We start from the raw sequence: 12,806 nt of genomic DNA on the forward strand, positions 1-12,806 counted from the left end.
TTTTTTTTTTTTAGAGAGAGATTTATTTATTATGTATACAGTGTGTATCCCTGCAGGCCAGAAGAGGGAGCCAGATCTCATTACAGATGGTTGTGAGCCACCATATGGGTGCTGGGAATTTAACTCAGGACCTCTGGAAGAACAGCCAGTGTTCTTAACCTCTGAGCCATCTCTCCAGCCCTACTTTTATTTTCTATGTATGTGTGTTTGCCTGAATGTACATACATGCCCTGGAACTGGATCTATAGCCAGTTGTGGACCACCATGTGGATGCTGGAAACAGAACTGGGTCCTCTAACAAGAGCAGCCAGTGCTCTTAACAGCTGAACCATCTTTCCAGCATCCCTTCTTTCTTTTCTTTTCTTTCTTTCTTCCTTTCTTCCCCACCCCACCCCCCCAGACAAGGTTTTTCTGTGTAGCTCTAACTGTCCTGGAACTAGCTCTGTAGACTAGGCTGGCCTTGAACTCAGAGATCCACCTGCCTCTACCTCCCGGGTGCTAGGATTAAAAGCACAGGACCACCACCCAGCTCTTTTTGCTTTCTTGAGATAAGGTTTCACCACGTAGTCAAGGCTGTTGTCCCTGAACAGGTAGATGATTCCCCTGCTGTCCACCTCCTTAGTGCTGGAATTTCAGGTTTTGTCACCAGACCACCTAGGATTTTTCCCTCTTGTTTAATGTTTCTGAGTTGGAAGCCCGCACGTGCTAGTACAAGTGTGCCCCATGCACCAAGATCTGGGAGGCAAGATCAGCACCTTAAGAGGGTTACTGGGACCAGCTGGACATTCCGCCGAGGCCCGGCCCTGACACGGTCCACGTTCCAGGTCTGTCAATCAGGCCACACCCTTCTCCGCTCCACTTTTAGTCCCGCCTCCTTTCCATCGCTCAACCAGCCCGGAAGTGGTACCGCCCAGCGTTCGGAAGTTCCGCTTGTTCCCACCATGAGGCGCTCGAGCACCGCTTACAACCCGGAATGACGGCTTTTCTATGTCCAGTGGCTTGCATCTTGAAACTAAGAGCTTGGGCTGAAGATCAGGGGTAGGGGGCTCTCCGTCTCTGTTTTCGAAACGCTGTCTTGTTCCGGCTTCCACAACTGCAGAGAACAAAAATAGACATAAGTTCCATCCCAGCCACCTGGTAAGCTGACGACAGCTACAGTCCTGCAGGGGCAGACGCCAGCTCTGTCAGAACTCTAACCGGAGTCTGTGCGGGAGCCAAGCTTCCGGACTAACAATTCCTGAAAACAGCCTTCTACAGCCTGCTGGTGCCGCGTTCCCACCAGGCGAGCCAACAGGCCTGGACCTAGTCCTTGGAGCGGCAGTACCACCCTGTACTCCCTGCTCTGCCCAGCCCCAGCTTGGCTCAGGCTCAGCTGAGCAGTCCAAGGCCGTGGATTCTACGATGGGACAGGGAAGGGCTCGTTCATGTTCTTTTCAGTCTTAAGTGTGCAGACCTCTCTTAAGAGCAGAGACCTCCCTGCTCATAAAGTCCAGTGCGGCCAGCCATCAGAGTAGAAGTCGCCCTCTGCCAGGGAGCTCCGTCCTGTCTACATCTCTACGGTATGTAAGGAAAACTGAGGCTGGGGAGTAAAACCAGTATAGGTGCATGTCCTCTACAGAATCCTGGCCTGGGAGGTAACATCTACAAGCCATGGTAGACAGATGAGGTAGCAGCAGGCAGTCATGAACCTCGTTCCAGCAGGACCCCAGGAACACCTTAGTCAGTGTTGAATCAGAGACATCTACTCCTGCTGTTCCCACTGCAGGGCTGGAGGGCTTCCTATATATTCCTTTTCAGATGTCAAAGACAGTCCAGGAGGTAGTGGTGCATACCTTTAATCCCTGCGCTCTGGAGGCAAAGTCAGGAGAATCTCTGTGTTAGAGGCCAGCCTGGTCCACAGAGGGAGTCCAGGGCAGCCAATGCTAGGCAGAGAAACCCTGTCTTTAAAAACACAAAACAAAACAGACAACAACAAAAAGACTGACTCTCATAGCCCAAATGGTTGACTAGGTATAGTGGCACACATCTTTAATCCTAGCACTTCAGAGGCATAGGCTGACAGCTCTCTGTGAGCTCCCAGCCAGCCAAGTCTACATAGTGAGGCCCTGTCTCAAAAATAAAGAAGTATAGCTGGGCGGTGTTGGTGTGTACCTTTAATCACAGCATTCAGGAGGCAGAGGCAGGCAGATCTCTGAGTTTGAGGCCAGCCTGGTCTACAGAGCAAATTCCAGGACAGCCAGGGCTACATAGAGAAACCCTGTCTTGAAAAACCAATAATAATAATAATAATAATAATAATAATAATAATAATAATAATAATAAATTATATACAAAAATAAAACTTCAGAGAGTGATTAAAAGGCAAAGGAGGCAGAACAAGAGGCCCTTAGAAGTCTTAGCTACTGAAAAGGGCCTGTCCCAGAGGATTTAGGGCAGGCCTAGGCATGAGCCCCAGGGGCATTGCAGCAGGGCCCAGCCCATCTCACAGGAACGTCACAGAGAAAAGCTCCAGGGCCCTGGCTCCCTTCTCGGCTTCCTATGCTGGATTTCAAAACACCTAGCACCTCTGGCCCAGCCTCCTCAAGAAGGCAGCTGAAGGTGACAGAAGACGCCAGCTCCAGCATGTGTACGTGCAGCTGGAGGCCAGACACCTTCGAAAGCCCCACACCAACAGTCTTCCCAAACCACAGCACTGTGTATCGCCTAGATCCCTGGCTTGCCCTCATGCCCTGCCTCTCCTCATTGCCTCTTTCAGGCAAACCTTGCATCATCTCCCAGGTGGCAGGTGAAAAAACTATAGGGAAAGGATTATAGACAAACAGCTCTTGGACCCCAGAGGCCCACTCAGGAGGAAGCTGTCCCTGCAGGCCCAGGTCCTGCCAAGGATGTGTGGGCTGAACCCCTGGGGTGTTTATTGCTCTGGGGCTTGAGGGTTGGCATTGGGATGGCTCTGCAGAAGGCTGCTAACTGCTTCTTGCCTTAGGCCTGCACAATGGGGCCCAGGACCCAGCAAGAGTGTGAAGTATGGCTGAATGTGACTTAGAGGTAGCTCAGTGGCTCTGGGTGAGGAGGCTATTTAGAGACCCCTCCATTCCTGCCCATGATGAGTTCAGGATGCCTATCATCACTTCAAAAGGTGCTAGTGCTAACTATAGATTCTCACTAGGGTCCTAGTCAGAGGCCTGGGACAATGCCATTGGCATGATGGGCAGAATCTCATGCATGATGCAAAATGTCAGCTGGCATGAGGAAGAAACAGGAAGGCCCAGAGCAGCTACCTCAGCTCTACACTCTGGTCAGGAAGGGAACAAAGAGAAAGTTCTGGTCCTTCCCACTCCAGATCTGAAGACTGACTTCACACCTAGCACAGGCCACTGGGTGGAAATCAGGAGACCATCAGGATAGAAAGAATAGAAATGTGGTTGCACTCAAGAGGCAGAGGCTGAGTGATCATGAGCTCAAAGCCAGCTTAGGCTACATAAGATCCTGTCTCAAAAAAACATTTTTTAATACAAAAAAGTGATGACCCATTCTTTAATACCAGCACTTAGAAGGCAGAAGCAAATGGATCTATATGAATTTGAGGCTCTTCTGGTCTACACAGCAAGTTCCAGGCCAGCCAGGGAACATAGTAAGACTTTGTCTGAAAAAAAACAAAACCAAAATAAATTTAAAATAAACAAACAAAAATAAAAGAGGGCATGTTTGTACACACCTTTAATCCTAGCACTCAGGAGGCAGGGGCCAGCCTGGTCTATCTACTGAGTTCCTAGACAGTCAGAGCTACATTGTCACACACTGTCTCAAAAAAAAAAAAGAAGAAGAAGAAGAAGAAGAAGAAGAAGAAGAAGAAGAAGAAGAAGAAGAAGAAGAAGAAGAAGAAGAGTAAAGACTACCAAATGGGAGATCTTCTCCTATCAACAGTATCCTCAGTAATATAGGGAATTACAAGTTCCCTATATTAGTTTGGGCTACATTAGACTTGTCTCAAAACCAAAACCAAAGAAGAAAGCCCCCCAGCCAAAAAAACCAACAAAGTGTGTTGATGGATTATATATTTTTGAGACAGAGTCTAATTCTGTAGCCCAGGCTGGCCCAGAAGTCACTATGTAGCCCAGGGCACTTATGAACTCACAGCAGTCCTCTTGCCTCAGCCTCCCAAGTGTTGGGATGACAGGTATGAGTCACTACACACCCACACATTGTTTCTTTTGGGAGATTATTTGTTTGTTTCTTTTTTTGAGGCAGGGTTTCTCAGTGTAGCCCTAGAATTCAATGTGTAGACCAGGTTGGCCTCTTACTCAGAGATTTACCTGCCTCTGCCTCCCGAGTGCTGGGATTAAAAGCACGCACCACTACCACCTGGCTGCATTTTCTGTGATATTTATAGCAGCTTACTTATAATAGCCCAAACTAGGAAACAACCCAAATATCTATTGATAGATATCTAAAACATGGTATGTGTGAACAATAACATACTATTCAGCTATAAAAGGGATGGAACACTGACTGATACAGGTACAGTGTATGAAAACGGAGAGCTGTGTTGTTGAAGCTGGATTCAAGGCCACAAATGTAGGCTTCCACTTTGAAGATGAAAACAGCAGTAACTGCTCTGCATCTGGGAGATGGAGATCCTGGAACTAGTGTTAATGGGTGTGCAGCACTGTGGATATCTTCAATGCCAATTCGTGGGGCCTATGGTGGTACAAGCCTGTGTACCACCCTTCCATGTCAGAGAGATAGAGGTAGGAGGATTAGGAGTTCAAGGTCATCCTTGACTTCATAGTGAGTTAGAGGCCAGCCTTACATATGACACATTCTCTCAAAAAACAATAAATAAATATAATTTGTAAAACAGCACATTATGTTGTGTTTTTCCACATTTTAATTTTTATTCTATTTTATGTGTATGGGTAGTTGGCATATATATATATATATATATATATATATATATATATATATATATATATATATATATATCACCATGTGCATGTCTGGTGTCCACAGAGGCCAGAAAAGGGTGTTGGATTCCCCTGGAATTGGAGTTACAGAAGGTTATGAGAGTTGAGAATCAAACCCAGGTCCTCCAGAAGAATAGCCAGTGCTTGTAACTTCTGAGCCATTTCTCCAGCTCTTTCTACATTAAAGAAAAAAAAAAAGCAGTTGACAAGGTAGAGTTCCATGTTGGGGAACTGAGAAATATTTGAACTAGAAATATTTGAGGGGTCTCCCTTCTGATTAAGTCCATGTGAGGCATGTGGAGGTTCTTTATGGAGATTTCCTGCCTGGAGCTGAGCAGGGGAAGGGTGAGGAGAAGGTAGGACATCAAGCTTGGGTTCACTGAGACTAGGAAGCTGCAACCTAGAACCTTCCTCAGGGAGAGTCAGTCTGGTAGTCTGGGGTGTCTTTCTGTTAGAAAAGATATGATATAGAGATCTTCAGCCTAAGGGAAGTCCAGGGCTGCATGAACAGGAAGTACTGTGGCCAGAACCATGCCTGGTAGGAGTCCTGGGCCCATTATACCTCATGTCAACACCCTGCACCTTGTGCTAACTGGGAGCCTTGTAGTCCCCAGAGGCCAAGCAAGGTTTGTAGATGGCCCACTTTCCCTGCCCTCCTGGCACTGCGCATTGTCTTGTCCAGTGGCCTCAGCTAGTTCCCTGGTGTAAAGGGCACTTCCAGGTACACATCCTACCTTTAGCTGTCTCATACCTGGTGGGGCCCAGCAGGCTGTGGACAGGAGTCTGGGAAACCTTCAGTGCCAGCAGCTTTCCTGTGGCCCCTTAGGCAGCACCCTTAGGAGCCTAGACTCCATGGAAACATTGGCAGCCTGCCCTACTGCTGCTGCCACAGGTGTGAGATGTTTACCTGGCAGGTGCTGAAAGAGCTTAGTCTTAGGATAGTGGGTCCCAGGGTGCCATCTGATGGGAGACAGTTCCCAGGATGTCGTGAACTCCCTTCCCCCAGGCAAAGCTCTAGGCAGAGAAGAGAGTTGGAGGCCAGGGGCCTGCACCTAGCAGCTCAGAGTCTGGGTTGCTCTTTTGCCCTAGACAAGCTGTCATGACTGCAGGGCCCATATCAGGTTCCTGGGTCCAGTATGGCCAGTAGTTACGTGTGTTCTCATTCACTGGCCTGTGCCCGACATCCATGTTCACTCAAGCCCTCTCCTCCTTGTGTCCATCAGGGTCTGGGTACAGGCCTCTGCATGCCTCAATTCTGTGGCATCTCCATTCATTCTTTCTCACAGAGTAAGTACCCAGGGTGTGGCCACCAGCTGTACCCTCAGGCCAGAACCTGTGACCTACAGGAAGTGGTGGAAGCTCAAGAAAACAACTGTGGCCTTTGCCTAAGTTGCTTTTCCAGCCTGGGCAAAAAATAGGACTGTTGGGAAGGAGGGAACAATGATGGCCCCAGACTTCTCAGAGATCCTGCCCCCAAGAGATGCTTTAGTGGGTGTCTAGAGGCAGGGCTGCAGCCCCAAGCTTAGGGAGGGGAGCCCTAGCTTGCTTAAGCAACTGAGCAATTGAGCAGTACAGTGATCCTGAAATTGTGTTTATTTACAATTCCTGCACTAACTGGACATTCTGACAAGTCAATGTCCAAAGCTGCCCTAATTCCTGCATTGGGCCCAGGGCTTTAAGAGCAGCAACCAAAGCAGGAGTCGCCAGGAAAACTGACCTTCAGCCATGAGTCCCACAAACAACACAGCCTCCCTTTAGGTGTAGCTTAACTACTGTCCAAAATCTGAAGTCTTATGTATTCTGTTGGTTTTAATTTTTTAAAATTGTGCATTGGTGTTTTGCCTGCATGTACATCTGTGTGAGAGAATCAGACCCACTGGAACTTGAGTAACAGACAGCTGTGAACTGCCATGTGGGTGCTCGGAATTGAACCAGGGTCCTCTGGAAGAGTAGCCAATGCTCCTAACTGCTGAGCCTTCTCTTCAGCCCCTTGGTTTTGATTTTTTTAAGACAGGGTTTCACTTGGTAGTTTATGACAGCCTGGAACTGACTATGTAGACCAGGCTGAACTTGAACTCATAACAATTCTCCTGTCTTGGCCTCAAGTCCTGGGATTATATACATATACCACCATGCATAGTTCCAAATCTTAGTTTAGCAGAAAGACTGGTTGTGGGGGAAGGACACTTATGAAGTTTCTTCCTTTTTTGAGCAGTGTTTTTCTCCTGCCTGGAGACAGGTAACAGTCCCATCCTTTGTGCTGGAAACTTTGTGTTACCTAAACAGAGATACTAATGGTAGCCTCTAGCTTTCTGCCACAGGGGCCCCTTGAAATCTGAATGAAGCCCTCACAGACATCTCAGATGCTTCTGAATACTGTGGTGCTAAACTGGAGTGATCAGAAGGCAGTTCATGTAGCAATTTCCTTAGACAGAGGGAGACACCACAAAGAGGAGCAGAGGCATGGGTAGGCAATGGAGTGCCCCAACAGCCTCATGGAACACCTGGGTCCTGGTATGCCCAAAGCCCAGATGTCTCTTCATGAACTATTTACCAAGTCTGTCAATTGCTTCTTTTCATACAAGATGGTTTAAGCCTGTATACTTTTTGGCTTGACTCTCACTGTTTCAACCTATATGTTTGGGCTCCTGGTCTTTCTGCTCATAGCTGCCTTCTGCATTAGAGAGGGTTATATTTAAATGAAGATGGCACAGGAGAGCCCCTTGTTTAGGTTTCTGTATGGCACCTGGGCCATAGCATAGGGCAAGAGGTTCACACATGCAGCTCAGGGTGATACACCCTCTGCAAATCTCAGAGAGACCAGTTGTTGTTTCTTCCCAGGAAGGCATTTCCCACTGCTGGTCACACTAGGCCTTTACTGAAGGTCTGAACAGTACACACATGTCATGGGCAACAAGGAACCATCTGTTTTCTTCTCAAGTTTCTGACTCAACTCACGTGGAGGAGACACAGGCTCATTTGCCTTTATCCTCCACCCCAGACCTGCCTGCAACTTCTATTTTATTTATTATTGGAGCAGGGCAAGCACATGCTGTAGTACATGTGTGGAACTCAGAGGATACCTTTATAGAGTTTTTCTTTCCACCTTTTTTTTCCTTTTCTTTTTTTTTTTCTTTTGGGGGGGGAGGGTTTGAGACAGGGTTTCTCTATATAGCTTTCCACCTTTCCTAGAACTCATTCTGTAGCTCAGGCTGGCTTCAAACTCACAGAGATCTGCCCAGCTTCTTTCTGCCTTTACGTGGGTCCCAGAGATTGAACTCAGGATGCCAGGCTTGTGTGGCCAGCACTTTTACCCACTAAGCCATCTTGCCAGCACTTATTTTATTTTTGTGACAGTCTCTCTATGAAGCCCAGGCTGGTCTCAAACTAGACTTAGCCTCCCAAGTGATGAAATTATCATCATGCCCAGCTCACTGGACACTTTTTTAAAAAAAGTTTTTCAAGATAGGGTTTTTCTGTGTAACAGCTCCAGCTGTCCTGAAACTTGCTTTGTAGACTAGGCTGGCCAAACTCAAACTCACAGAGATCCACCTGTCTCTGCCTCCTTAGTGTTAGGATTTAAAGGTGTTCACCACCACCACCACCACCACCACCACCACCCCCGGCATCACTGGGCACTTTTTGACATCCCTTCCATTCCCATCTAATTTTGGTGCTCTGCAAACAGGATTTCTGGTTTGTGACCAGAAGGATCACAGGGTCAGAAGCATGGTGAGACTAATGGGCACAGAACCAACCCCTGTGAGACTGCAGGGACTAACTGTCCTTCAAGCATGCTGGCCAGTCTACAAAGGCCACCCGCTCTGCTCCCTCCATGTCCCCTCCCTGGGGGACAGATGTGCCACTGTAGGTCAGGACTGTGAGTTGCACGGGGCCATGTCCAGGTTGTCACAGCAGAGATGGGCACTGATAAGTGTGCTTAGGGGGTGAAGGAGGTGTGAGGGTCTCCTCAAGAGCCATGGCCCCGTTCTTTCTCCAAACCCTGCCTTTGGAAACCCACAGGAACTAATTAGCTCTTTCTTCCTTGTCACCTACATTCTGAGTCCCTGGGCACCATCACGTGTCCCTCCTCTCTTTCCTTCCTCTTCTCGGTGCTCTGGGGTGTGGAGGCAGGGGAGGCTGCAGTCTCACTTACTGGAAATGATGATGGAATAGCTGTGTGGTGGAAAAACTAGACAGTGCTCAGCAGGACAGGGACAGATGCCCCGAGGGCCTGAATCCAGGCCATGACAAAGGGACTTTACTGGTCACTATCCTGCCCTTTTACCAGATCTGGAAATCTAGAAATGTCCCTTGCTGTTTCAAGCCTCTTCAAAGCCTGGCTGGAGCAAGGCACCAGGGCACTGCCTTGCTCTGGGTCCCGGTCACATGCCTAGATTGTTTGAATAATTCAGATTTAAGAAGACCTACTTTCCTGTTAGGCCATTTCCTGCTAAAGAGCAGATGGGGGAGGGGCATTTGAATTATACATCCATGCTCCCTAGGTTTTTAGAGAAGGCTGGGCACTGAGCCAGCTCCTGGGCAGCGCTTCTACCCGGGAGCCCTGCTTAGCTCTTCAGTCACTGCTGATGGAGCCCCGGGCTGGTCACATCTGACTGGGTGTGGCTATGGACTTGCCAGCTGATTTCTGAGATGTTTCCTGAGAAGGGAGTGTGCCTGGAAAATCAGGAGAGGCCTGGACTCTGGGCTGTAGGCAGGGATCCCTCAAATTTTTTACTAACTGTGGAGAGGGCTGAACAGCAGTGTGAGAACCAAAAAACACAAGGGTCCTGGGCTGAAGCAGATGCATGAAAAAGGAGGCTTCAGACCCTCTGGGATACGAAAGAGAAGGCTAGCTTCTTATCATCTTCAGGGCAGGGCACTGGCTGTTAGCTGGAACAGGCTGCAGAATGACCAAGGTCCAGGGCCAGAGGTCCCTGCTGCCTGGGGAGTGCACATATCAGAGGAGGGTGAGGCTAGGTAGCAGCCTGAAGCTTCAGCTAGGGATCTGAGAATAAGGGACCAGCCCCTCCCCTCTTCCTTCCTTCCTTCCCCTCAACTTTGTCCCTCACACCCTGTGCATAAACACATAAATGATGACTTCAGCCAGTGTTGTGGGGCAAGTTCCAGGGAAGGCTCTGCCCCACCCTGAACAATCACAGATCACATGGAGGCAAGAGTCTAAATCTCAAAGCCTGAGGAGGCTGAAGCAGGAGGATCCCAAATTCTACTCTAGCCTGGACTGCACAGCAAGATGTTGTCTCTAAACCAACAGTTCAGCCGTATCAACCATGTTAGGCTCAGTGTCCTCATAAGGAACCTTGCTCATGGGCTGGCAATAACTGGGCGCAGGGAGGTGGCAGCGCCCCTGAAGGGCTCAGTGTGTCCCCTCCCTGCCCCCATCTTCACTTAGGAGACTTAGGAGCGGCTGAGAAGCTCACAGCAACATGGAGGATTCTGCAGAAATAACTGGCCTTGTATACTCTGGGCTACTTGCTTCTGTCCATTTCTCTTCTATACCGCTTCTTCCTTCCTCTCTTCCTCTTCTCATTTCTACTTTAAGTCCTTCATCGACGCAGATCTTGAAGGGTGGGCATCAGGCTTGCTGGAGTTTGATGACTGCCTTAGAACCTGAGACCACCTGCCAACACCCAGAAACCCTGATTCTCTAATTTTCTACGGGCACTGGACTGTACTCCATGCCCCATCCCTTCTCTGAAGGAACCTGGGGCCCAGATGTCTCCTGGTTACCCAGCTGTTCACATTCCTCTAGCTCCTCCCTTTTTGAACCAGCAGTGACTAGCAGAGACCTTGTCCCTCTATCCTCTAAGGTATAGCTCTGGTTGCTGGGTCTCCACCCTTTCACGTGGAACTTAGAATGCCACTTAGATACTTTTCCCAGACCATAAATATTCCCTAGGACCCTCTGGGGGTGGGGTGGTCGCAGTGGGTGAGGAAGTCTTCACAGGAGTCACAGTGAAATAAGAGCTGGGCGAGAAGCTGGGAATAGGCCACTTTTGAGAAATGAAGCTGGCAATGGATGTGCTTTTAGGACTGGGCCAGTAGGGGCTTGGGAACATCTGTGCAAAAGTGACAGCAGCAAAGGCCTGGCCTTCACCGAGTTATGGAAGATGGAGTCACAAGGGACAGTGGACCCTGACTAGGGGCCAAGCACAAGATGACCCTGGACTCTACTGGGAGAGTTTGGAGTTGTCCGTGGTAAAAGAGCGACGCACGAGACAGTAAGTCAGGTCTTGCTAAGATGGAGTAGAGGACATAGAGGCCCAGGGGTACGAGGCCATAGGATGGGATGATAGCAACCATGTTTACATTGGAGATGACTGGAACCAGGTTCCTTACTCTCAAAGCAGAAGGTCACTGACATGGAAGGAGGAAAATATGAATGAACCCTGCAGTATTTTAGTGTGCTCAAGAAGAACAGACACAAATGTCCACATGACTGTTTGTATGTACATATGTGTTTTCATGTATATATATATATGTTTTCCCTCGGGCTGTCTGCTCAGCCAGCTAGAAGAAATGACACTTTAGTAGCAATGAATACCCAGCACCTGAATCCTCCCTTCTAGTGACCATTAGCAGGAGCTAGGACTCTTGAAAGGTCTCAGTTCAGGGCTGACACAGAAAGAGCCCATGAGGAAACTGGCAGGTCTGAACAATGACAGGGACATTTCTACGGCCTGGCAGGAAGCATCCAGGGCAGGGAGGAAGATGTGAAGACCACCCACCCAAAGGCTGCTTCAAGAAGGAACAGGGTAGAGAGGAGGAGGTAGACCTGGCTGCAAGGTGCACAGGAGTCAACAAGAATGGAAACTACAAAGTGTGAAGAAGAAAGCCCCCAGCCACAAGCATGGAGAAGTGCCGGTGCCAGGTCCCAGAGGCCAAGGTGGTAGGCAGGCTGAGATGAGTCCACCAAAAGGTTGTGGCCCTTGTTTGAGAGGCTAGTGCAGGCCTGGAGGAAGTAAGAGAGGTACTGAGGCTGTTTTGGAAAGGACAGAATGGGAGTGAAGAAGTCAGTGTGGCAGGAGTCATGTTAGCCCAAGGCGGCTGGAATTCTCGGGGTTACTCTTGACGACCTTCTTGTTCTACCTGGCTACTGTTGCCCCTGCTAGGCCCCGTTAGGCCGCTCACCTACGCCCTCCGGCCCTCCCGGGCTGGACACGCAGGCAGAACACACCGCCCTCTAGCTTGGGGCCGACACCAGCAATGTAGGGCCCGAGGCTACCGACACCGATCTGCAGGTCGCCCCTTCGAAGACCCTCAAGCGGTACCACGGCGCCTTTAAGGCGCTCGCGCACGCGCAGAGGCGAGGAGGGCGGGGCGGAAAGCGCGGGGCGCGCACGCTGCTTGTGCGCGGTGACGCGACGTGGGGTTTCCCGAGGCTGCAGGCAGGGGCCGCCGCGCCCATCCTGATGGCTGGAGGCGTCTGAGGGGCGGACGGCGACGGCGGCGGCGGCGGCGGTGGCGGGCGCGGGCGGCGAGGGCAGCGGGGCTGGGACTGGAACAGCCGCCGCGCGGACCCGACCAGCCTCGCCGGCTTCTGCCCGCAAGCCGCGAGCGCGACGACCGGGTCGACCAGGCGGCGGCGTGGGCGCCAGACTGGGCGAGGGCGAGGTGAGCGCGGCTCCGTCTGTGATCGGCGCCGGCCCTGAGCTGGGCCGAGCTGGGCCGGGCCCTGCGGCTCCGCTTCCCGCCCGGGGGTCATCGGCCGCCCGAGTCATCCTGCTCTCCAGGGTGGGGCTGGCAGGGACCGCAATCCCTGGGTGGGCTGGGTGGGCGGCGGGGCCTGGGTCCCGGGTTGATTGGGGCGGAGCCGCCTAG

At 50.3% G+C, this 12,806-nt stretch overlaps 2 protein-coding genes across 8 annotated transcripts in view; one reads left to right on the forward strand and one right to left on the reverse strand.

Annotated features, from left to right (window-relative positions):
- Window positions 1–967: 967 nt before the first annotated feature.
- Window positions 968–12,706, reverse strand: LOC121827444 (uncharacterized). Its single transcript, XM_076563646.1, has 2 exons — window positions 12,117–12,706; window positions 968–1,093 (listed from the first exon to the last, which is right to left on the reverse strand). Exons 1-2 carry the CDS (start codon window positions 12,704–12,706, stop codon window positions 1,033–1,035), a joined length of 651 nt encoding a protein of 216 aa, XP_076419761.1. The 3' UTR covers window positions 968–1,032.
- Window positions 1,087–12,806, forward strand: part of Gnb1 (G protein subunit beta 1) — a 78,425-nt gene continuing 66,705 nt past the window's right edge. For 4 of the 7 annotated variants that reach the window (XM_076565879.1, XM_076565874.1, XM_076565881.1 and 1 more), the window contains exon 1: window positions 12,459–12,599. The gene's annotated coding sequence lies outside the window, so the exon portion shown is untranslated. Of the gene's footprint in view, window positions 1,560–12,458; window positions 12,600–12,806 lie in introns of those variants that run through there. The other 3 variants (XM_076565880.1, XM_076565877.1, XM_076565875.1) reach the window with 3 other exon arrangements.

The sequence above is a fragment of the Peromyscus maniculatus genome, chromosome 2 (genome assembly GCF_049852395.1).
Source record: "Peromyscus maniculatus bairdii isolate BWxNUB_F1_BW_parent chromosome 2, HU_Pman_BW_mat_3.1, whole genome shotgun sequence".
NCBI lineage: Eukaryota > Metazoa > Chordata > Mammalia > Rodentia > Cricetidae > Peromyscus > Peromyscus maniculatus.